Here is a 22,736-nt window from a genome sequence, read left to right as displayed (position 1 = left end):
CATGTTACTGACACTGTTGGTTTCCATAGGCTCCTGAAACTTTGCTTTTGGAATTACCTCATTGCCTTCGAGCCCACGGCTGTCAGTCAGTCAATTGCGCGTCAGTACACTCCTCACTAGAGTTTCTGAGGCCATGATCTGCATGGAAACAGATTACCTCATCTTTCTCTTGCAGAAAGACTGGTGGGCTTAAGCTGCACACCTGTCAGCTAGCAGCCCCAATGCTTAACCCATTGTGCTACCAAACCAAACTTGTCACTGAGTCCACTCCAGACCCAGAGCGTTTCTAAGGCTGTAATGTTTAGAGGCAGCTCACCACCTTGTTCTCCCACGGAGTGGCTGATGGGTTTGGTTTGCAGTGGAATGCTTTAGCAACGGTGCTACCAGGACTGTTTTCTATATAATGGTCTCCTGAAATATGCCTATGATCTTATAGAAAAAAGTGCCAACATAATCAGAAAAGGAAGTACCAGGGGCTCTTAAGCTTAGAAGCATTAGGTCAATGCATATTAAAACTACCATTGTTTTTTTAAAGTTTTTTATTTACAAGCTAGATGGCATGGCTAAGATAAAAAACACCTGACCATGGTTGTGTGGGTAAGGGAAACAGGCACTGAGTCTTTGGTAAACTAGAGCCTCACCCAGGGAAATCTGGCAACAGCCACTGAAATGTACACCACCCACACCTTGTGGGGCAGCAGAGTAGGAATGACACAGGTGCATGGGTATGAAACAGAACACTTTGGCAAGGGCTGATTAAGATTAAAGTCCTATCCTTTACATATGGGGACACGGGACGCCCCTGCGGGGTAAGAGCAGTTCTTTGCACTACGGGCGTCTCCTCTACTACCTTAACGGAAAACAGGTGCCAAGTGTGTGGATAGGGAGCTAGTGCATGTACTTGTCAGGAAGCGAAAGCAAGGCCCTTCTGAGTGAAGATGCCCATGGGTTCTGGGTGAACAGTGCTCATTATCCCCAGTCTTCACCTTTCGCAATGCCCACAACGTGCATATGCAGCTATTTTTCAAAGGTGAGAGTCCACTTGTATTAGAACACAGTGAAATAAATGACTTGCATATTTTGCTGGGACTGAAAATATTCTATGACTTATTTGGTGACCTCTCGGGATAGTTCCAATTATTTACACTTTCTTTTTCAGATGTGAGTGAGATCACTGCCTTTAAACGGATCAAATCAATGTTTTCTTTTACCTTTATGCATTTTTAAATTTCCTTGCCTCCGGAGTTCTAAAAATACTTGATCTGTTGGAAATTGTGGGAGAAAGGGCTGGATGGGGACCTGCTAAGGCAGTCGTGCGTCAGTGTGGGCAGGGAAGACAGTTTCTGCAGTGCCTGTTCTGAACTCAGAGGCCTCAGGATTTCTCCGCTACTGGCAAAGAGGGCTGGCTTCTGGTTTCATTCGTCAGTCCTGGGGGATCTTCTCCAGCCTTCCGGAGTTTGGGTGGCAGCATATAAACTAGGGTGGAAGCCCCTTTTATACACTATCCTGCAGGTGCAGAAGTGCTCAAATACCAGAGAGGGTTTCCATTTGTATTTTTTTATTATTAGTTGGGATTTAAAACACATATCATATCATTCCACATTTCAATCATGTCAAGCAGAATCGCACAATTGCTACCACAATCAGTTTCCAAACATTCTTCTACTTGGTCTCTTTGACATTCTTCTTCTCTCCTCAAAGTAAAGTGAAGGAGGCAGGAAGCAGCACCACTTTCTTACTGTTTACCCACAGTCCCTTTGTCTTCCCTCAAGACTCTCTTCCTGCTCACCAGCTCCCACAGCAACTCCAGGGGATAAAGGGACAAGCAGCATGCCCCTAGGTCAAGGTCAAGGTCCTGCGGCTCTATCCAGGTACTGTCCTCTTATGTACTGGTGCAGATCCCTCAGGCTTTTCTGGCTTCAGAAAACTAAGCTGCAGGTAACCTATTCAGAAAGGCTCACTCTAGCCATCTGCTGTGGGCCCCTGTGCCCTGCAGGAATCGCACTCTGTGAGAGGTCTATGTGCATCTGTCAACCTGGGCCCCTTGCTAGAGTCCAGACCCCACAGTCTGTGAGCTAAAGGCCATTCCCTCTTTAGCTAGATACCAGCAGGGCTGCGTGGCCTGGCCTCACTCATGGCCTTTATTTTTTCCTCATGAAGTATCCTGACGGTACTTAGACATACTATACCCTGCGCGGCCAGTTCTTTGATAGACGGGCCTGGGTGTGAGTGCATCCCTGGCAGTCCTGGTGCACTGACCATAGCTGTGGTCATGCCAAGAGGGCTTTCAGGAGGATACAGTGTTGTAAAGCTTTTATTTCGGGTGAATGACACATTGTCCAGTTTATTCCACATTGTACATTCACTGTGTAAGTGATATGGGCATGGCAGTAAGGAGCCGAGTCACAGTTAAGAACAAGAGAAGGAACAAGTCAATGTGTGACAGAGGCCAAGGGAGTGCGGAGGGTGGGCAAGTATAGAGGGCAGCAGTGCCCCAAGGCCCAGGCAGTGCGAGTCTCAGCCAGGGTCTGTACTAAGAAGCCTGAGCCCTGGGGCTCCTAATTGTGCCCGGCCTGGCTGCACACGTGGTTCAGAGTGGCCAGTGAGCCCGATGCAGGAGTACCCGAGCACCCCGGCAGGTCTGGGAGGGTACAGTAGCAGTAACTGATAGAGTTCTCACAGCACTGACTTGGCAGTGCCCTGCAGCAGAACTGCACTCCCACTGAGGCGGAGGCGAGGGACTCTCAGGTCTAGCTTCTCTCTCCTCGATTCAGAGTGGCAGCTACTCAGTTAACCCCACACCAATCTACAGCTAAGGAAGAGATTACCATTTGAATATTCAAGAGCTCACTGCTCTTCATCAAATTCCCTGGGGAACAGAGGGTACACTGTGGCTGCCTCTCACCTCAAAGGCTTAGGGTTACCGCTCACTTAGCTCACACAGGCTTAGAAGTATGGCCAATGCCCACCTAAAGGCAGTGTTTCAGAGCAAGGCGCTGGGGCTGAGTGCCCTCTGCCCTCTAGACTCCAGGTCTTGCAGGGAGATACACTGGGTTTCGGCCCTCACCATCCTGGCCCCCTCCAACCTGCCTAGGACAGAATTGCAGTGATTAAGGACTGAGCCTGCTTCGGGCCGGGGACAGAGTTCGCAAAGGTGTCTGGCCCTGTTGAAGACGGCAGCCGTTTGTGTGAGGGCATCCAGTACACACGAGTGCTTACAGGGAGGGCGAGGCAGCTCACATCCAGGATCTGGGAAGCTATTGGTTGGTGGGTTCCTTGGGTTTGTTCAGGGAGTCAATGTAATGAAAAATAGCCCCCAGAGCCCAGCTGGTCTCAACGTCATCAATCTTCCGAGTCAGCTTGAAGAAACAAAGGGAGGTGAGCCAGAGCCATCCTTGCAGTGGAGAACCAGTCAGGGAGGGTTGCAACTTGCCTGGGTCATACCTCACAGGCATCTCCCGGAGCAGGGGATCAGAGATGGGGGCAAGAGCCAGGGCATTTCACCCACCAAGGGACTGCTTCTCAGGTACTTAGGGGAATGGGGTGGTGGAAGGGTAGGGATTAGAGGAGCAGTTTGCCAGACAAGGCAGTGCTTCCCAGGAGCTTCCCCGACTGAGGATAGGTGGGGGAGGCAGGGATTGTAACATCCCATGGAACAGTGCTTCCTTGTTATATCCCTAGGACTCACCTTCAGTACTTTGTTCTCTGGAAACCCAAATTCTTGGAGCAGGAAGCTGATGTAAGTGAGGTCCATGCACACAAACGGGCTACTGTGTGTGTGAGTCTCCATCGTTCGGCACACTGTGGGCAAATATGAGGAGGTCCTAATCAGTGACCAGATGATACACTTTGGGGGGCTGTGGGGAGAGGGTACAAACAATTCCACCAACTCAAGGGGCGTCTAACATGAGTTATAGATAACAAGAGTATAGCTCAGGCTAGAGAGCGGTTGGCTAGGAGCACCCAAGAAGGTCAGGGGCAAATTCTGCAATCTCCTCCAAAGGCAGTCTCAGTACAGGACCCGGGGTCCTTCAGGCTCCGAAGAACCCATTCTCATTCTTCACTAGTCTGCCCAGAGTTCTCAGGATTTGTTGCCTGAAGGAGGGTCATGGATGCTGTGTCCGTAGGGGACAAACCCAGAAATGATATAAACATTAGGGAAAAAGTCATTTTGTGGGGGCAGGAACCATATATGGAGAAACTGTAGAGAAAAATAGAGGGGGAAAAAAGTTTAAGTCTATTGATATGAAAACTAGCAACCAAAAGAGCAAACTATGCCTACTCTTCACTGATCACATGGTGGTTAGTTAAGTTTCAAAGGCCAGTATTAAAGAACTGAAGTTACATGAAAATGGAGGATGATTATTATACACAAGTGCTAAATCAATCATTATATCTGTCAAACCACTGAGAAATATGGTCAAGCCAAGTTTTTTATTCATTTTATTATTTTTCCTATTGTTAAAAATACAAAGTATCAGATGAGCTAGTCAATAAATATGGAATAAGAATATTGAAAAAGAGACTTCACTTTCACACCTTGGCAACGGTGGTGGTAGTGGTGGTGGTGAGTGGGGCATAAAAGAAAGCGAGCAGGCGGGTGGCAGGTGCCTGGTTCTTCCCGAGGATCTCCACTAGGCACAGCTCTGACTTCTTCAGACCCAGGCACAGTCATGAATTTGCTGCTTGAACAGCAGAAAAGTGAAATGGAAGGAGTCCGCTCTTCACAGTGAGCAACATCAAGGACTCGTCAGTCAGGACAACTGCTGCCGCCATGCAGTGAGGAGATGACAGACTCGGGTTTGGGTGGATATGGGTTCCTGAGTGCATGATGAACACCTCACATCCTCTTAGTGATAGTTTGGTAGCAGGATTATTAATAAGATCCAAGAGGTTTTATACTGGAGCATATCTGCAGTACTATTGGCATCTGTCCCATGTGGGGCCAGTCCCACCTGCCTTAGTACCTGGGTCCTTCCTACCTGTGGCTTCTCTGATCCTGGGCGGTTCAGTAATTACTCACCATACTTGGCTGCAATCTCAAAGTCTCCAACCACCAAGTCACCTCCTTTCTCTGCATCTGTGGGACAAGAAACAGACACCGAATTAGGATGAGAGCCACAAGGCCCATGAAATTGTCAAGGCATCGGTGTCAAGTGGGAGGCTGGGACAGGGCTTCTTGGCAATATGGAAAGTTCCCCAGGCTGAGGTCAACATGTGGGGTAATTTGCTGAGATCAACTTGTGAGATACCCTGCCGGCTAAAAACCTATTGTTGTTAAGAGGCATTAGGCACTTTGCTCATTGATTGAGGTCTATGAGGTGGGAAGGTACGGGATGGTCAGGTGGGAAGGTACGGGATGATCAGGCAGGGTGCTGAGCCACGGCTTTCAGGATCATCATACCCCTTGCCCTGAAACATCCACCAAGGGGAAGCTCAACAGGGTCTCCGACTGCACAGAGAGAAAACACTTAATTAGAAGTTAAGGAAAATAAAATTATGCCTGTCTGACCATGAGGTGTAGAAGGGACCAGTTATCAGACATCAAAGAACTAAAAATTATATCAGTGAGTGCCCACCTTCCCAATACGATCGCTGAAGACAAACGTGTGTATAAGCAAATGTGGTGAAGAAAGCTGATGGTGCCCGGCTATCAAAAGATATAGCGTCTGGGGTCTTAAAGGCTTGAAGATAAGCAAGCGGCCATCTAGCTCAGACGCAACAAAGGCCACATGGAAGAAACACACTAGCCTGTGTGATCATGAGCTATCGAAGGGACGAGGTATCAAGCATCAAAGAACAAAAAAATCATATCATTATAAATGAGGGTGAGTGCAGATTGGAGACTCAAAGCCCATTGGTAGCCAACCGGACACACCCTTACTAAAGGGTTGTAGGGAGGAAATGAGCCAATTAGGGTGCAGGGTAGCAACGATAAAACATATAACTTTCCTCTAGTTTTTAAATGCTTCCTCCCCCCTGCTATCATGATCCCAATTCTACCTTACAAATCTGACTAGACCATAGGATGTATATTGGTACAGATAGCAACTGGAAACACAAGGAATCCAGGACACATGACCCCTTCAGAACCAGTGGTGAGTGTGGTAAAACTGGAAGGTGGAGAGAATGTGGGGTGGAAAGGGGGAACCGATTACAAGAATCTACATATAGCCTTCTCCCTAGGGGATGGATAGCAGAGAAGAGGGTGGAAGGAGACATCAGATAGTATAACATATGACAAAATTATAATTTATGAATTATGAAGTGTTCATGAGGTGGGGGGAGTGAGGAGGGAGTGGGAAATATGAGGAGCCGATATTAAGGGCTCAAGTAGAAGGCAAATGTTTTGAGGATGATGATGACAACAAATGTACAAATGTGCTTGACACAATGGATGTATGTATGGATTGTTACAAAAATTGTACGAGCCCCCAATAAAATGATTAAAAAAAAAAGAAAACAGGAAAGAAAGATAATATTAAAGAGGTTGTCAAAAGAGAGAGAGAAAAAGTATGGGATTAGATTTCCTGAACTCACAGAGCAAATCTCAGTGACAGTATTCTCATATCGAGTTCTCAAGTTTAAACAAAAACAACCCACTTTTAAAAATAAAGGGGTTTGCTGGGTTGCAAAGATGGCCTTGGGACAAACAGGCAACATTTTTGTGGAGCACTGCGGGAGGGAGGGGCTGCAGGCCTCAGCCACCAGTGGAAGGAGAACACAAGGAACACCTGGCTCCAAGGAACTATAATTGGGTCCTCAGACACGTCCCAAATTTCCATGTCTAGGAGAGACTGAGGTGGGTTCAGGGCTGCCCAACTCCTCGAAAAGGCTGCTCCTTGTGTGGGAACACAGTCTCCTCTGATTCTTCTTCAATGGTGGGGATTCACGAATTAGCAAGTGTTGGCCTTAAGGGATGAGATTTCTGACCAAAGACTCAGCCTTCTCCAGAACAGGTGTGATCAATGAGGCAGAGTGACAGAGATGTAGTAGAAACATGCCAGTATGTGGACAGCACATGGTGGATATAATACTAAAGGAAAAGCCATGCTGAACCGTGTGGCATTGCTGAGCCCTGCTGCCATGCATCCCTGAGCTGTGTCACCACTTCCTGGGATCCCTGAAGGTACCCAGCCCCCTAGCGGGTGTTCTGCAGGTGGGTGAGGGCTCACACTGAGTGTGCTGTAGGTGACCCCTTAACCCAGCCATGTGGTGGGGTGTAGTGGCTTAGGTAGCAGTCCTGGGCTCTGGGTGGAAACTAGCAGGGTCCAAGGCGCTGCCAGGGACCCACCTATGATGTATACCAGAGGGACATGAGGCTTAGGCTGAAGGTCAGAGAGGCCATCCTTTGCCTTGCCCTATACTAGGGTGTCCTGATGTGGGGAGGCTTTCTCAGAGTGGCCCCTGGTAGTTAGATACCATCGAGTTCGTTCCAACCCACAGCGACCCTAAATACAACACAATGGGAAATGCCCGATCCCGTGTCATCGTCACAATAATTGTCAGGGTTGACTGTGTCAGTCCCTATTGTCCAAGGTCTTCCTCCTTTGTGCTGCCTGCTACTTTGCCAAACATAATTTCTTCCTCCAGGAATCGGTCTCTCCTGACAACATGTTCAAAGTACATAAGTCTGGCCATCCTTCCCTATCAGGAGCATTCTGATTGTACTTCTTCCAAGACGGATTTATTGTTGTTTGTTTTTCTGGCAGCCCAAGTACGTTCAATATTTTTCCTCAACACCATAATTCAAATGAATAAATTATTCTTTGGGCTTCCTTATTCAATGGCCAACTTTCAGATGCATATGAGGTCATTGAAAATACCTCGGCTTGGGTCAAGCACACCTATGTTCTCAAGGTGACATCCTTGCTTTTCAACACTTTCAAGATGTCTTATGCAGCACATTTACTCAGCACATCATTCCATCTCTTGATTGAGCATTGATTGTGGAGCCAAATATGATGAAATCCTTGACAACTTCACACTTTTCTCCACTGATCATGTTACCTGTTGGTCCACAAAGTCGAGAGTCTTTGCATAATTCAATTAAACACGAGTAAACATCCTTCTGGTATTTTGTTTTTAAAAAAATTAATTTAAAAAATCATTTTATTAGGGGCTCTTATCAAAATCCATCCATCCACCTATTGTGTACAGCATTTTTACATTTGTTGCTATCATCATTCTCAAAACATCTGCTTTCTACTTGACCCCTTGGTATCAGCTTCTCATTTTTTACCCTCCCTCCCTCATGAACCCTTGATAATTTATAAATTATTAATATTCTTTCATGTCTTACACTGTCCGATGTCTCCCTTCATCTGGTATTTTCTGATTTCAGTCAAGATCCATCTGACATCAGCAATAATATCTCTTGTTCCATGTCCTCTTCTGAATCCAGCCTGAACCTTTGGTCAGCTCCCTGTCAATGTACTGCAGAACCATTGTTGGATGATCTTCAGCAACATTTTACTTATGTTACAGCAACATATACTTATTTAATTATGATATCAGTGATATTTTTCTAGTTTGAGCATCCTGTTGGGTTACCTTTCTTTGGAATGGGTACAACTATGGATCTCTTCCAGTCAGTTGGCCAACTAGTTGTCTTCCAAATTTCGTGGCATAGATGAGTGAGTACTTCCAGTGGTTAATCATCTTGCTGAAACATTTCAATTGATATTTCATCAATTCCTGATGCCTTGTTCTTAGTCAATGTTGGGGTAATGGGAAGCCCCCAACACTTGAACGGGTCCTCAGGAGTGACTTTGCAATTGTGGAAAATGATAGAGACAGGCAGACTGTGGGGATACAGGGGCTCCTGATGCCATGTCAGGACTGAGAGAGTGAATGTATTTTCCAATGGGTATATTCATATAGCCAACATATAATATAATCAATAAGTGATATCATGAGCAGGTAACATAATAAACCAGCAATGAGGTGAGTCATTGTCTTGACTTAGTGCTAGTTGACCTCAAATCCTACTGAGCCTTCCACAGGAGATTGGTACATTTTATGGGGGTTGTTACATTTCATGGTGGTTTGGCTATAGAACCTGATTGCTCTTATCTACAGATAACCTCCAGGCAGAGCGAATAGCCAGACACAAGAATGATTCATCTTATATGGTAGCTCCTTTATGACAGTTCCTTTATGGGGGTGGTTATTGGAGGGACTATGTTAAGTCATGAGAATGCATATTCAGATTTATTTATATCTTTTAACTGTGAGGGTCTTCCCACTGGAGTTTGCTTTCCAGACCCGTAGCTATGAGCCTGGAGGATTTAGCTGCATGACATTCTCACCCAGTCCCTCAGTACAGTTGAACTTTTCCTTCGGGATCATTGGTTCTTACTCATATACCACCTTCTGAAATGTAGAATGTCGACTAGTTCTTTTGGGGACAGTGACTCAGTATTCTTTCCATTTTCTCTTGATGCTCCCAGCCTCATTCAATATTTTTCCCATAGAATCAAGATTTCCATTCAAGGCTTGACTTTTTTCTTCAGCTCTTTTCCTTTAAGATATGCTGAGCATGTTCTTTCCTTTGGGTTTTATAATTCTAGGTCTTCACACATTTCATTATAGTACTTGGCTTTGTCTTTTCGAGTTGCCCTTTGAAATTTTCTATACAGCTCCCGACTTCATCTTTCCTCTCATTTGCTTTAGCTACTCTTATGAATAACAGTAACTTTCAGTCTCTTCTGACATCCTTTTTGATCTTTCCTTTTTTTCCTGTTTTTTAATGACCGTTTGCTTCCTCAAGAGGTCTTAGTATCTTCCCACAGAGTATCAGGTCTTTTGTCATTAGTGTTCAATGCACCAAATCTGTTCTGGAGATGCTCTAGAAATTCAGATGGATAGACTCAAGATTATATCTTGGCTCTTGTGAACTTCTCTTAATTGCCTTCAGCTTTCTCCTAAATTACATACGAGCAATTGATGGTCTGTTGTAGCTAGTCCCTGGCCTGGTTTTAGCTGCTGATATTGAGCATCATCTTTTCCCAAAGATGTATTTAATATGATTTCTGTGTACTCCATCTGGTGCAGTACATGTGTATAGTTGCCTTTTATGTTGTTAACAAGAAGGATTTTCTATGAAGAAGTCATTCTTGTAAAATTCTATCAAGCAATCTTTAATTTCATTTCGATTACAAAGTTCATATTTTCCAACTACTTTTCCTTCATTTCCAACTTTTCCATTCCAATCACCAATAATCATCAATGCCTCTTGATTATATATTTGATCAATTTCAGACTGAAGTTGTTGGTAGAATTCTTCACTTTCTTCCTCACAAGCTTTTGTGGTTGGTTCATGAATTTGAATAATAGTTATATTGATTGGGCTTCCTTGAAGGTGGATAGATATAATCCTATTACAGACAGAATTGTAATTCATGATTGCTTTTTAAATGTCCTTTTTGAGAATGAATGTCATGCCATTCATTTTGACTATGTTATTCCTGACAAAGTTAATCAAATGGTTTTCTGATTAAAAATGGCCAATTCAAGTCCATTTAAGAGCTCTAATTCCTAGGATATCAATCTTTATACCTTCCATTTAATTTTTGACCACTTCCAATTTTCTTAGATATATAATTTATACATTCCAAGTTCTGATCATTAACAATTTTTTGTAGCTGTTTCTTGTTACTTTGAGTCATTCCCCATCAGCAATTGAAGATCTTGAAGACTCCACTCCCAGGTTTTCTCAACTCACATCACCATGGTGCACTCCACTCTGAGAAATCAGCTTTTCCTCGTCATTTCGAGTACTTTCTGACCCAAGCAGCCTGTTCTCCGGACTATCTCCAATAATGCTTTCCTTCCATTGATTAGGTATTAAGTATCTAACAGTGTTTCTAAGGTCTGCATAAGGTTTTCATTGGCCACTTCCTCCAAAGTGGGAGCTGAGTCCTTCCGTGTAGTCTCTTCTTAGTGTGGAAGCTCCGCTGAAACCTGTTCACTTTGGGTGACCCTGCTGACTTTGAAATACCAGTGACAAGCAATCCATGGATAAACATGAGAAAAATGCAAATTCCAGAACACTTGGGAGGGAAAGATGAAGCCAGGCTAGAGGCAGAGAGGTATTAACTTGAGTGAAGGGGAAGACGTAAGGACAAAAAGTTAATGGAAAGACAGAGTAGAACACTGAGAGGTTTGAATGAGTCATTGAAAGTAAAAATGATGTGCTCTGTAAACCGTCACTCAATTCACAAAAAATAAGATAACGGAATTTTTCCATGAATGTTTCCAAGAGGCCTCATATAATAAAAAGTTGGTTGATGCCTTTTCATGACACCATTTTTAATTTGATGACCTCAAACTGCCTGGGGAAGGCTCACCCTGGGATGCCTGTAGGGACTTCCTGTTCAGATAGCTCAATCAGGTGTTGTCCTTACCAATGAGATTGACTTCAGCAGCAAGGTCATAATAGTATGAGAATGCATAGAAATCCACATGCTTCACCTCCTCTGTCTTGTGCACTTTGTTTCGAAGGATTTCTGACACTCTGTTGGCACATAGCTTGTAGGAGTTGGCTGCTGGCAGAGGATAAGCACAATGTCAGGGTCAGGAGATCCTGAATGCTCGGTCCTGCTGGGGCACTCAAGAACCAGACCTGGTCAACAAGGCAGAGCAGGACCCCAATGGGGTCTGTTTACTGGATCCACATACACTTCTACAGGACCCTTTGGGGACTGCCTCCAGCATACTGCATCACCTCAACTAGCCAAAAGGACTCCAGGCTGTTGTTAGGTGCCATCAAGTTGGTTCCAACCCATAGCAACCTATGCACAACAGAACAAGACATGGCCCTATCCTGCACCATCCTCACGATTGTTCTCTGCTTGAGCCCATTGTTGCAGCCACAGGGTCAGTCCATCTCCTTGAGGGCATTCCTCTGTAGTGCTGCCCCTCTGCTTTACCACACATGATTCCTTTCTCCAGGGACTAGTCTCTCCTGACAACATGTGCCAAGTATGTAAGAGGTAGTTTTGCCATCCTTACCCCTAAGGTGCATTCTGGCCACACTTCTTTCAACGCTGGCCTGCTTGAATGAGCACGCCCTGCTTGGTCTTCATTAACCTTGAACATGAGGGATCCATTCTCTCTGTCACAGAGATGAGGAAACGGAGACCTAAGGGAGCCCTACCCGGCAACATTCTGAGATCACAATGGTGGCTCGGGAGGAGGAATCCACAAGGATCCTGAGGCTCAGGGGTTGCCTTTGGCGTCTGACAGCACTTCCACACATCTCGTTTCGACCTGTTCTACCTTGCTCACACCTGCCACCTGCAGTTTCTCCATGTGGCCCTGTGACACTCCACCCTTCACAACTCAGATCCAAACTGTCAGCAGACCCTAACCAGCATCCAGCACTTCTCTTTGCTTCCAAGGAGTCCTCGACCAGCTTGGTCTCCACGCTCCATTTCTATCCAGAGACGGTTTCCCATTTCCCCCTAGTAGTGCTGAGCTACAATCCTGCCCTTGGATTCATTTCTTTCCACTCTCCCCATCAGGCTAGTCACACGTGTTTCTTACACGTAGGAAATGCCCAGGGCCGTTGCAGATGGCCCCAACATCCCAGAACTACTGCTTTAGATCCAAGCTCATTCTCCATGAGGCATATTCCCCGACCTTGTCTCCTTTTGATTCAAGTGTAATCATGCGAGGCCTGTCTTTCTCCACAGTACTCCCTTGCTCTTTCCCAGTTTCCTTTTTCTTCAAAGCATTTCTATTATTTTCTTGTCCAACACCTCCCACTATTATGTCAGCCCAATATAGGAGTTGTCTGTATCATCCACCGCTGACTTTCCAAAGGCTGGAGTACACACAACAACCCCTTCTTGGGACCGGGCTATAGACAAGACAGACACATTACATGTCTGTAGATGGAGCTAGGGAACAATATTTCCTTCAGAAGCAACTAAATGGGCATAGGGCACCCAATGTGTCCAGGATGAGGGTGAGCCTAGAAAGGCCCTGCCATCAGGCAGTACAAGGGAAGCAGAATCGCTTCTAAAGGAAGGGCCCAGGTCTCTCCCTCTGCTCCCGCCAGGCTGCTTGGTGTGCTCCTGGGCCAACAGCTCAGATGTAGCTGTTTCTCTCAGCTTGACACACTTGGTTTTTCCTGTGTGAAAACAGTGCTTGGTAACACAAACAGGGGCGGAGTGACTCCCTGTGGAGCAGCCCCAGTGTTATTCTGGTACAAGTCAGGGGATCCAACAAGGATTAGGCCCACCCCACTCATTACTGAGACACTTACTAAAAGTTATCTCTTCTCCCTGGCCAGGTTCTTGGGCAGGGGGCACTCGGACACCCTCAACCTTATAAACACTGGTGAACAAGCCACCTACCTGTCTTCTCTCCAGAAATTTTGTATGTGACCTCAGCATGCTCCCATTCTCCTTTGAAGCCAGCAGGCAGACAAGGGCTGACCAGCTCTTTTCCATCCTTAGCTGAAATAGAGGGATTGGCACAAAGGCAAGTGACAACACCAGGACTAGGGCTCACAGGTCCCTGAGATGGATACTGGGGACACCGATGACTGTAAGTTCAGAATTCAGACACTGCTGCATCTAGATCAACTGTAGACGAGCTTTCGTGGAGGTGCACTGGAGTGCCCAGCCCTGGCTGCAGCAGTCCTGACTACAGGTGATGAGCCACAGACAGCACCGACACAGATGCGCAGCAGAACCCAGGGATCAAAGGTCATAAAATGACTTCAGTTTGCAGTCTCATCCATGAAGCTTAGAGTGATTTGCTCTGAAACACCAGAGAATGAACAGGGAGGCTTATCTCCTTAGGCAGAGAGCTGTTCATAGTCCTTTCATGTATGGCTTGACAAGAAAGCACATCCCTGCTACTCTTATGGAAGGGAATTTCCTATGTCAGTCAACCTAACCACTTTGACTAAAGGAGAGTTGTGGGGCCTTGGAGTTACGGTTGTTTGGTTAAAAAACCAAAAAGCAGTATACACTCTCAGCATATCTTAAATTAAAAGAATGCAAGAAAAAATTCAAGCCTCGAGTTGCAATATTGAAAGAGTCTATGGGCAAAATATTGAATGATGCAGGAAGCAGCAAAAGAAGTTTGAAAGAACACACAGAATCACTGTACCACAAAGAATTAGTTGACATTCAACCATTTCAGGAGGTAGTGCATGAGCAAGAAACAATGGTGCTGAAGGAAGAAGTTCAAGCTGCACTGAAAACATTAGCCAAAAACAAGGCTCCAGGAATTGATGGAAGACCAATGGAATGTTTTAACAAGCTATTGAAGCACCGGAAGCACTCATCTATGCCAGGAAATTTGAAAGATGACTACTTGGCCAACTGACTGGAAGAGATCCATAGTTGTACCCATTCTGAAGAAAGGTGACCAACAGAATCAGCAAATTATGGAACAAAATCATTGACAACACATGCAAGTAAAATGTTGCTCAGGATCAACCAACAATGGTTGCAGCAGGACATTAAGAGGGGGCGGTCAGACATTCAGACCAGATTCAGAAGAGGACATGGAACAAGGGCTATCATTGCTGACGTCAACTGGATCTTGGCTGAAAGGAGAGAACACCAGAAAGACGTTTACTTGTGTTTCATTGACTGTGCAAAGGCGTTTGACTGTGTGGCTCATGACAAACTGCGGACTGCCTTGAGAAGAATGGGAATCTCAGCACATTTCTCTGTGCTCAGGTGAACTTGTGCACGGATCAAGAGGCAGTTGTGTGAACAGAACAAGGGGACACCGCATGGTTTGAAATCAGGAAAGGCAGGCATCAGGGTGGTATCCTCTCATCATACTTAGTCAACCTGTACGCTGAGCAAATCATCAGAGAAACTGGCTTATATGCAGAAGGATGTGGCATCAGGATTGGAAGAAGGCTTCTTAACAACCTACCATGTGATGGCATAACCTTGCTTGCTGAAAGTGAGAGGACTTGAAGCACCTGCCGGTGAAGATCAAGGATTGCAGCCTTCAGTGTGGATGACAACTCAGTGTAAGAAGTCCCAAATCCTCACAACCGGACCAATAGGAAACATGCTAAATGGGGAAAAATTGAAATTGTCAATGGTTTTATCTTTCTTTGATCCGTAATCAATGTTCATGGGAGCAGCGATCAAGCAATCAAAAGATGCATTGCATTAGGTAAATCTGCTGCACAAGGCCGCTTTCAAGTGTTGAGAGCAAGGATGTTACTTTAGGACGAAGGTGTGCCTGACTCAAGCCATGGTCTTTTCAATGGCCTAATATGCACGTGAAAGTTGAACAATGCAAAAGGAAGACTGAAGATTTGATGCATTTGAATTGTGCTGCTGGCAAAAAATATATAGAAAATACCATGGACTGCCAAAAGGACAAACAGATCTGTCTAGGAAGAAGTATGGTGAGAATGCTCCCTAGAGGCAAGGATGGCAAGACTTCGTCTTACATACTTGGGGCATCTTGTCAAGAGAGAGCAATCCCTGGAGGAGGACATCAGGTTTGGTAGAGGAACAGCAAAAAGGAGGAAGAGCCTCAAAGAGAGGGACGGACGCAGTGGCTCCCACAATGGGCTCGAGCATCGGAACAATTGTGAGGACGGGGCAGGACCAGGCGGTGTTTTGCTCCGTTGTGCGAAGCTTCGCTATGGGAAGCAACCCAACGGCACCTAACAACAGCAAAAGAGTTCGGGCTTTTGGGCCAGACTTAGAGCGCATGCTCTGTAGGAGCAAGTCACCGCACCTTGGGGAAGTCACCTGGGGGCTTAACCAAGAACAGACTTTTTCCCTCAGTGAGATCCATCAGAAGAGCAAACTATTCTTCGTAACAACTTCACCGGCCACCACTCCGCCCAAGTCAAATTAAGGGCAGGGTGACTGCGCGGCCCTTCACACAGTAAGAACTGATGGCAAAGTGCGCTGCGAAGAAGAACCTCACGTACAAGTTAATTCCAATACAGGGGCTACTGAACACTGTTACTTAGGCTCCGAATAGCCTCCTGCACAGGGTTTCAAAAGTGTCTCCAGGGAAGGGCTCACCCTCCTGCTGACAGTGGAAGCTGACGTCATGAGCATGGCCTCTTCACATACCCCGCACTTACCAGGCTGGCCTTCCACACCTCCCAAGAGCAAGAGTCGGGCCGACATCAGTCCAAGCCCCAGGTAGCTGTGGGAACAAAGGACGGTGAAGGAAGAGTTTGCACGATTTCATGGGCACTGAGCACTGGTATGATCTCGTCTTCAATGATTTACCCGGCCTGAGAGCAGAGTGAGTGGGGAAAGGAGGGTGTCTGTATGCTGGGGACAAGGTACTTATCAAGCCTTCCTGTTTCTTTGCAGGGTTGAAGGAATTAAATTAATTTTTTCACCAGATGGGGGCGTGCTTTGGAATAGCTCAGCTAGGAGCTGGGACACTATAGGAAGTAAAATAGACATGGCCTCTTCTGTATGGCGCTTGCACCTTCATGGAAAAAAAACATGTAAGGTGCTGTGTATAAAAGAGACAGCTCTAAAAAAAATAGGAACTGATCCCAAGGGCTCAATAGAAAGTAACTGTCTAGAAAAGAATGAAGGCAACATGTACAAACATGCCTGATGCAAGCGATGTGTGGATTGTAACAAGAGTTGTAGAAGTATCCACTTAAATAATCTTTTAATTAAAATAAATAAATAAATGAGATAGCCCAGAAACTTCTATGCCTAGTGCATGACCCCTCCTGACCTCCTAAAGCAGAAGAGAATAAGCATAAACGAAAACAAACCAAACAAATACAAACTAGCGTTACTCTGAGAAAATCTGAAATGGAAGAAGGAATAAGGTGGAGGAGGAAGAGAACAAAGGAGATGGACAGAAAGGAAGGAGGGAGCAGACGGAGGGTGGAAAAGATCAGGAGGAAGGAAGGGGGAGGAGAGAAGACAGGAAAGGAGCATGAAGAAGGAGGAAGAAGGAAAGGGAGAGAGGGATGAAAAAGAAGAGAGGGAATGGGAGGAAGTAATGTTCTAAGGCCTAGAAGGATCTGGGCGGGAGAACCTGAGAGGCAGCTTGTGACAGCACTTCAGTCTCCTTCTCTCCACGGAGGGGCATAGGTGTGTGTGTGCTGGTGGAGCGGGCGGGGGTGTGAGGGATGGGGGGGCAGTGCTCACTGAGCACCACGCTGGGCAGGCCTAGTCCTCACGCTATGAAACACACCTGTAGGAGTAGAGCTGGTAGGTCCTGTTGAACATCTGCAGTGATGTGATGTACCTGGCCGGGGAGAGCTGAAGGGTGCCCTGGGGAACACAGGAGGGTCACTGTGCGTCCTGCTGTTCCCTCAAGAAAACGGTCCCCCACTCCCTTAATCCACTTAAAAGGACAGGGCGTTCATAGATACAGTCAACTAGGTTAGCTTTTCTCCAAAGTCACATGCTGTGAAAAAGGGGTAAAAACTAACTATCAAAATGAAAAGGCTCATGTTTTCATCTCCAAAACATACCCAATGAGCAGAGGGGGCTCTGCTACTAAAAACAAGGAATGGAATGGGGAGGAAAGAGCAGGTGGCCTTAACTGGAAGCTTCTCCTTTGGAGCAGCTGTGGTGAGGAGATGCAGGGCTCTCTGCAGCACAGATGGAGCCAGGTCTCCTCACCCTGCCCTGGAGCACTGCTAGGGAAGGAGAGTCTGTATTTCATGCTCTAGCATAAAGGTTCTGTCTAATTCCCTCCACCCCACCCCACCCCTGCCCACCTGCCAAACAGGTGTGAGTGCATGCTTCCCCATCACAGTTTCTGTGCCTTTTTTGTTTTCTAGGCAAATTAGAACCCAAAGCAGCAAACATGAACTGGGACTGTGCCACGCCAGGGACTCAGCACAGAGCCTTGACTTGGTGCCCAGGCTCCTGCCATCCCACCAAGAGCAGCCACCCAGCCTGTGTACCTCAAATAGGCCTGCCCTGACTCCTGCAGGGTGTCATGAGGGCCAGTTACCTCAGTGCTCGGCAGGAAGGTAATCTGTGTGGATCCTCCACCCAAGTCCAGCATGCCCACACTGCTCCTTCCAGGGGATTTCAAACTGCCTGAAACACAGGTGAGCAAAATACTAACATACTACGGCTGTGTTGATGAGTAGTAGATGTGGACGTGAGAATGTTTCCGAGAGAGAGGGTACAGGCCTACGTGGGAAGCGGAACAAGACAGAGATGCAGCTACAGCTCTGGTGGTGCTGGTCTGAAGAGCAACAGGGTAATACTGACCCCAAGAGAGGTGCCTCTGATGGCTGTGATGGGCACTGGATCTGAAATCTCTACTGGGAAGAAAATCACTGGTCTTCTAAAGACAGTGACTTCTGGCATGTCTAGTTCTTGGTGGCTCTCTCTCCTCTGCCGTGAAGCAGGCATACTGGAGGGCTTCCCAATCCACAAGGCCCCCTCTTCTAGGCACCAGCCCCAACGTGAGATCCCAAGAGGTATTTAGCAGGTAGGGGCGAGGCTTAAAAAGCCCTGCCACAAGCTACACATGCCTACATCTGAGAATGACCAGTCTCACAGTTAGGTGGGTGCATGCACCTGTCAGGAAGTTGACTGTAATCCAGGCGGAGACACCTGTAAGAGAAAGAGATCACAGAAAGGCACTGAATCTTGAGGCTGTTTGCTGGCTGTATCTGGGGTCCCGGTGCCTACTTTCAGGCTGCACTGCAGGCTCAGAGAGAGAAGGGGCCACTCCCTCACCTACAGAAGACTTTGTTCACAAAGCCTGCAGCTAGAAGACATTGTGCTTAAAACGAGACTACCCTGCTCAACGGCGCCCTCCTTCCTGTTCTGTCCCCAGCTCCCTCCTTCTGGAAGAGGCGAGCAAGGCTGTAGTGCTCCATTTCTCCAATACAAACAAATGGTTAAAGTCAGATTTAAAGCCAGAGATTACTGAGGAGCTGCCTAAGTGTCTCTCAGAATTACAGCAGCAACATTTCATCTGCATCCCCCGAGGATCCTCTCTTAATGTCCTTAAAACTGAAAAGGTGGTTTGTTTTCAGACATGTTACCTGAGTCAGGTTCAGAATTGGTCAAGTTGCAGCTCTGTCCCCTAAAAGACCCTTTTAGACATTTAAGCTGTAAATTGGAATGGGTCAGGGACTTTAACTATCATTTGTTCAACTGCTTATCTGACTGGGAGTAAAACCCAAATCCCCACTGCCGCGGAGTTCATTCCGACTCATAGTGACTCTATTATCAGATTTCTGAGGCTTTCAATCTTTCCGGGAGCAGGGAATCTCAACTTTCTCCTGAGGAGCAGCTGGTAGGCTTGAACTGCTGACCTATGGTTAGCAGCCCAACGCTTACCTTACAGTGCCAGCAAGGCTCCAAAAAGTCTACAGCACCTGGTATTCCTGGGTCATCTCCAATCCAAGTCCTATCCAGGCCCAACCCTGCTGAGCTTCTAAGATCAAACGAGAGCGAGGGCAGCCCGGGTAGTATGACCAAAGAGCAGTCTCTCCATCAGTCTCAGGGGCCATCCTTTGTCAGACCAAGACACTCTGAGGAACTCTACCTTCATCTGTTCCGTTCATGATGGAGACACAGTCCTCCATAACCAGGAAAGGCGAGGCCTTAAACACTTCTTTGACCTATACATGGAAAGAAAGACGAAGTTACTCTTACAGAGTTTAAATCAACAGTATTACACCATCATAAGAACCCTGGTGGGGTTGTGGGTTATGAGTGGGACTACTAACCACAAAGTCAGCAGTTCAAACCTACAAGATGCTCTGCAGGATAAAGACGAGGCTCTCTGCTTCCGTAAACGTTTATAGCCTCAGAAAACCAAAGGGGGAAGTCCAGTTCTGTTCACAGGGCTAATATGAGTCAGATTTGACTCAGTGGCTGTGAGTTTGGTTTTTGAAGTAACATGAAGCCTTGAACAGGTATTAACAGTCACTGAAGGGAGTCTGATGGTGTTCTGAAGTGACCAAGATTAAAGACCTTTTTTTTAGCTTCCACCCCAGTCCCTGGCCACTCTAGGCTAGGTGGCTCCAGGAGACTGGAGTGGGATGCTGTCCTGCTCTGTGGAGAACAGACCCAAAGCCATGCACATGGACACAACTTGGTGTGCACTCTCCATCACGGACGATAATGCTCCTGATGGACCAGGGACCCCTTGGCAGGGTTGAGCCGAGGGCAGTGAGCACTGTTCCAGGTGATGCTGGGGGAATCTCCTTCTCTATCTCCCAGCAAGTCTCACTGTACAGGTGCACATCAGCACAGAGCACATCCCCACTGCATTCCTGGTCCACATCTGACTCAGATGCTGAAAAGCTATGATTTTAAGAGACTAATTTAGGCAGATGTATAGTAGTAGTCCATCATTCAGCAGGTGCATGGTTTAGAAATAGTGTAGATGATGAGGAAGATCATTCTGCTTAGGCACAATTCGTCCAACTCCCTACTCATCCAAGTACCTGCTAAAGACATGGGAAGAAGTTCCTGGCCCATAACTGGCCAGCGCAGGCAAGGCCCATAACAGATGCCCCAGGAATGAGACCCACACCTCGGAGGGCAGAAGGCTCAAAGACTTCTTCAATATTTTGGGGTGTCAGAAGGGCAGGACCAGAAGCTTCCATTGAGAGATCAAACAAACTTGAGAGAAACCACAGGAGTTCCTGTTTATATCATGTCCCTGAATGGAAGTCAGCTCTTAAAAAGCACAGTGTACTTTAAAATAAAGCTGTTCTATTAGTATAAAACACAGATTCATACAAGAAAGTCAAATAGCCTGAAGCGTCATAAGACAGCTCCACTCACGCACACCCTGTAATGCTGTCACCCTGTAATGCTTTCTTCTTCAGGAATTCATGTGGAGCCTGTTTTACTCCATGGAGACGAGCTGCATGTTCAGAGTGCTTTAAGTTATTATTGACCACTCACAGGGGAAAATGGGTAACATCACCTTCTTCAGTAACTTCTGAGCCTTTTCTCCGGGTAACAAGCGTAATCCAGCTGTTGCCTTGAGGACCAGAGGGGTGACTTTCCAGAAATCAAAAGGAATTTCTTGTTTAGCCACATCCAGCAATTCCTGAATCCCCTGCGTGCTCTGTGAACATTGCAAAGACAATGTGGATTCTGTGAGAGCAAGGCACACAGGCTTACTAGTGCCCCCCATCCATCTGGCTTTACTAATTTCTAAAGGTGTCTTATTTTCCAACTAGGCAGGAAACAGCGACTCAATGATAGTAGCGGTGTGACCAAGGACTAAGTGAACAAGGAGACCTGCCCGTGACCACCAGAATATGGAGCATTAGGATAGATAAACCACGTAGATACCACACTGAGAATCATTATTCACCTGCTATCTGCTCAAGATCCAATGGGACAGGGCCCTACATGAGTGTGGGGGTGGGCCACAGAGCTGGAGTGGCGTCATTGGTACACCAGTAGGCACAGTGCCATGTGGCAACTTGGCAACATCTCTCCAAGGGGAAACACATATTCCTTCTACCAGCGACTTATCCTAAAAATTATTCAGGACATGGCCTTGCACGGTGTGCTGTGCAGCTAACAGCAAAAGCCTGGACAGCAAATAAGCTCCTTCGGGAGGAGATTGTTCCATAAGCTATTTATTTGGTCTTTTACTATTTGTGCTTTTGATATCATATTGGCCAGACAGACAGCTTTGCCCACTTGTCCATTTGAGAATTTTATGGATTTTGTCTATTTATGCCCTGAATCATTTTGATTCCTTTTACCGTGTAAACCGTTTTATTAAATTGTACATTTGAAACTGGTTATGACAGCACATTTTGTGATATGTCTATCTTACCACAAGAAATTAAAAATTTTACTGTGGGAAACTGAGAAGCGGGAAGCGAGTATGTGGACAAAGTCACTACGCTCATATTGTAAGGAGTCTGGGAGGCCGAGACTTTCATGGAGAGGCCTTCAACCATTCATGGGTTGGAGATGCCTCCCTGGCACATTCTCCTAAGTAAGTTGCTCCCCACATTGTCCCCCGTAATAATGAAGTGCTGCTTGCAGGCACATGGGTGGCTACTGTACTCTCGAAGGTCAACTGCTTGAAGACTATCTGCCTGACGGTTGTCTGCCATCCAGAGCAATCAGACCCTATTGTCTGCCCTACCCTAAGTAAGGCCCACCCCCTTCTAATAAGGATCATTAATTGTTCCCATGGAGAAGAGCTCAGAGACACTTAAGGTCAAGTCAACTCAGAGGACCAAGGCTAAGTCCATCTTGTCTGTCATGTGTACACCCCTAGCTCACTCCCTTCCTGTTAGGTGTATGCCTCTAAAAACCCCCTCCTGTGAGGTATGTGTACGACATGGCTTGTATGCCGAGATTATACAAGCTGTGAGAGAATACATTTGCATCTACTCTCTGGTTCCGGTCGTCCTGGAAGAGGTGAGCCCTTGCATACCTTTTCTGATGTTTCTTTAATTTACCCTTCAAGTACACAACTGCCCCCTAGGACTTACTTGGTTGTGGAGGCTGGTCCCCACAATATGTTATGCAAAATTAACTCTCAAAACAAAGTCAATTTAAATGACCTCCATTTTTAAATGCTTTTGGTGGGGATTAGTCAGTTTGTAGCTGTTCTTCTTCTGGGAGAGGCTGGTGGGACAGTGGCAGTCAGTCCGCCCATTCCCCAGCACAAGCCCTGCTGTCCACGTGTCCATGTAAGAGCCCTGACAGCACACTCAGCGATGACTCTGTGAGAACGTACGTTTCTATATAAAGGGCACACCAGATAGAGGACAGGAATTGGAA

The 22,736-nt window shown here is 46.4% G+C and overlaps 1 protein-coding gene across 7 annotated transcripts in view; it reads right to left on the bottom strand.

Annotated features, from left to right (window-relative positions):
• Positions 1-1,541: 1,541 nt before the first annotated feature.
• ENTPD6 (ectonucleoside triphosphate diphosphohydrolase 6) overlaps positions 1,542-22,736 on the bottom strand; it is a 32,572-nt gene continuing 11,377 nt past the window's right edge. For 4 of the 7 annotated variants that reach the window (XM_075564180.1, XM_075564179.1, XM_075564182.1 and 1 more), the window contains exons 4-14: positions 20,905-21,048; positions 19,510-19,585; positions 18,531-18,566; positions 17,953-18,041; positions 17,182-17,261; positions 16,094-16,158; positions 13,365-13,466; positions 11,409-11,549; positions 5,024-5,080; positions 3,689-3,801; positions 1,542-3,359 (exon numbers count right to left, since the gene is read on the bottom strand). In XM_075564180.1, coding sequence (XP_075420295.1) covers positions 3,258-3,359; positions 3,689-3,801; positions 5,024-5,080; positions 11,409-11,549; positions 13,365-13,466; positions 16,094-16,158; positions 17,182-17,261; positions 17,953-18,041; positions 18,531-18,566; positions 19,510-19,585; positions 20,905-21,048 — 1,005 coding nt within the window. In that variant the 3' untranslated portion in view covers positions 1,542-3,257. The remainder of the gene's footprint in view (positions 3,360-3,688; positions 3,802-5,023; positions 5,081-11,408; positions 11,550-13,364; positions 13,467-16,093; positions 16,159-17,181; positions 17,262-17,952; positions 18,042-18,530; positions 18,567-19,509; positions 19,586-20,904; positions 21,049-22,736) is intronic. The other 3 variants (XM_075564183.1, XM_075564185.1, XM_075564184.1) reach the window with 3 other exon arrangements.

The sequence above is a fragment of the Tenrec ecaudatus genome, chromosome 12 (genome assembly GCF_050624435.1).
Source record: "Tenrec ecaudatus isolate mTenEca1 chromosome 12, mTenEca1.hap1, whole genome shotgun sequence".
Classification (NCBI taxonomy): domain Eukaryota; kingdom Metazoa; phylum Chordata; class Mammalia; order Afrosoricida; family Tenrecidae; genus Tenrec; species Tenrec ecaudatus.
The sequence above is the reverse complement of the archived record's forward strand: the minus strand, read 5'-3'. Positions and strand labels throughout refer to the sequence as shown.